The sequence below is a fragment of the Cajanus cajan genome, chromosome 7, assembly GCF_000230855.2.
Source record: "Cajanus cajan strain Asha chromosome 7, NIPB_CcT2T_4, whole genome shotgun sequence".
Classification (NCBI taxonomy): Eukaryota; Viridiplantae; Streptophyta; class Magnoliopsida; order Fabales; family Fabaceae; genus Cajanus; species Cajanus cajan.
In genome coordinates, this window is record NC_138523.1 from 33,584,958 (window position 1) to 33,586,765 (window position 1,808).

General features: G+C 51.5%; 1 protein-coding gene across 1 annotated transcript; it reads left to right on the forward strand.

Moving 5' to 3' along the window:
* The first annotated feature begins 393 nt into the window (after positions 1–393).
* LOC145949963 (uncharacterized) lies at positions 394–837 on the forward strand. Its single transcript, XM_083060869.1, has one exon. It carries the CDS (start codon positions 394–396, stop codon positions 835–837), a length of 444 nt encoding a protein of 147 aa, XP_082916995.1.
* Positions 838–1,808: the final 971 nt, after the last annotated feature.

Below are 1,808 nucleotides of genomic sequence, written 5' to 3' on the forward strand. Positions count from 1 at the left end.
ACTGACTATCCCATCAAGCAAACTCTGCGAAAGCCTGAGCTCGCCGGACGGATGATTGCGTGGTCAGTAGAATTATCTGAATTTGGCATCCAGTACGAAAGTCGCGGACCCCTAAAAGCCCAATGCCTGGCTGGCTTCGTAGCCGAGCTCACGCCTGCTTCTGCCGAGGAACCCCAGGTATGGACTTTACATGTTGACGGATCCTCCAACTCTAAGGGTGGTGGTGCAGGCATCATATTGGAAGGACCAAACTAAGTCACCCTGGAGCAATCCCTCAAATTTGGCTTCAAAGTGACCAACAACCAGGCGGAGTACGAGGCACTTCTCGCTGGACTAAGGTTAGCTCGCGACCTCGGAGCCCGAAAGGTAAGTTGCAACAGCGACTCAAAACTCATGGTGGAGCAGCTCAGCGGGACGTACCAGGCAAAGGAAACCTTGCACTCACCTAGCTTAGACGACAAAGTCGTCAATGTCAGCGACAACGAAGACCTGGGATGGATGACGGGCATCTGGGGATACTTGAAAGAAGGAACCCTACCCGAGGACAAAGACGAAGCTCGGAAGATAAGGATGAGATCAGCTAAGTTCATCATCATCGGAGATGAGTTATTCAAGCGTGGCATTTCCTCTCCGCTGCTCAAATGCTTGACAGTGTCTCAGGCAGCCTACGTCATCAGGGAAATTCACCAGGGAATATGCGGCATGCATTCCGGGGCATGCTCAATGGCGACCAGGGTACTCCGAGCTGGATACTACTGGCCCACTCTGAAGTCGGATTGCCAAAACCATATCCAAAAATGCAAAGAATGCCAGCAGTTCAGCAACGCACACCGATAACCGCCCGAAACCCTCCACCACATGATGTCGGTGTGGCCTTTCTCCCAATGGGGAATGGACATCCTCGGACCATTCCCCCCTACGAAAGGCCAACTAAAGTTCCTCCTCGTAGCGATCGACTACTTCACCAAGTGGATTGAAGCATGTCCACTCGCCAAAATCACCACTGAGAACGTGTGGAAGTTCACCTGGAAGAATATCATCTGCAGGTTCGGAATCCCTCACGCCCTCGTTACCGACAACAGTCGACAGTTCATCGCACAAGAATTCGAGGACTTCCTCCACGATCTCGAAATTAAACACCTTTCGACCTCGGTGGAACACCCCCAGACCAATGGCCAGGCTGAAGCGGCCAACAAGGTCATCCTCCGGGAACTCAAAAAGCGACTAGGAAACGCCAAAGGGCAGTGGCCCGATGAACTCCCCAGCATCCTCAGGGCGTATCATTGCACCCCCTAGTCAACCACACAAGAGACGCCTTACAGGCTGACCTACGGAGCTGACGCAATGATCCCAGTAGAAGTAGGCAAAAAATCTCACAGACACCAAGTCTTCAACAGCGAACAGAACACCCAAGAACTGGCGCCTGACCTCGACTTAGTGGACGAGCTCAAAAACGAAGCGCAAATCCACGAAGAGGCCTGCAAGCTCCGAGCTTCCCGAAGATACAACACCCGAGTAAGACCTCGCTCGTTCCGAGTAGGTGACTTGGTATGGCGATTACTAGGCGAAGCAAGAAAGGACACGTCAGATGGGAAACTTGCACCCACTTGGGTTGGCCCCTTCCGAGTTACAGAAGACCTGGAAAATGGAGCATATAGACTAGAAGAACTCAGCGGCAAACCTATACCGCGAACTTGGAATGCTATGCATCTCAAGTTTTATTTTAGTTGAACTTTGTATGAATGAGCTGTGCACTCTTTTCCCACCTCAGTCTTTTGTCCCAAAAAATAGAAAGATGGGTTTTGGCT

Bases quoted from the DNA above. Each gene is read 5' to 3' on its own strand.
- LOC145949963 (XM_083060869.1), top strand. From the start codon at position 394: ATGGTGGAGCAGCTCAGCGGGACGTACCAGGCAAAGGAAACCTTGCAC.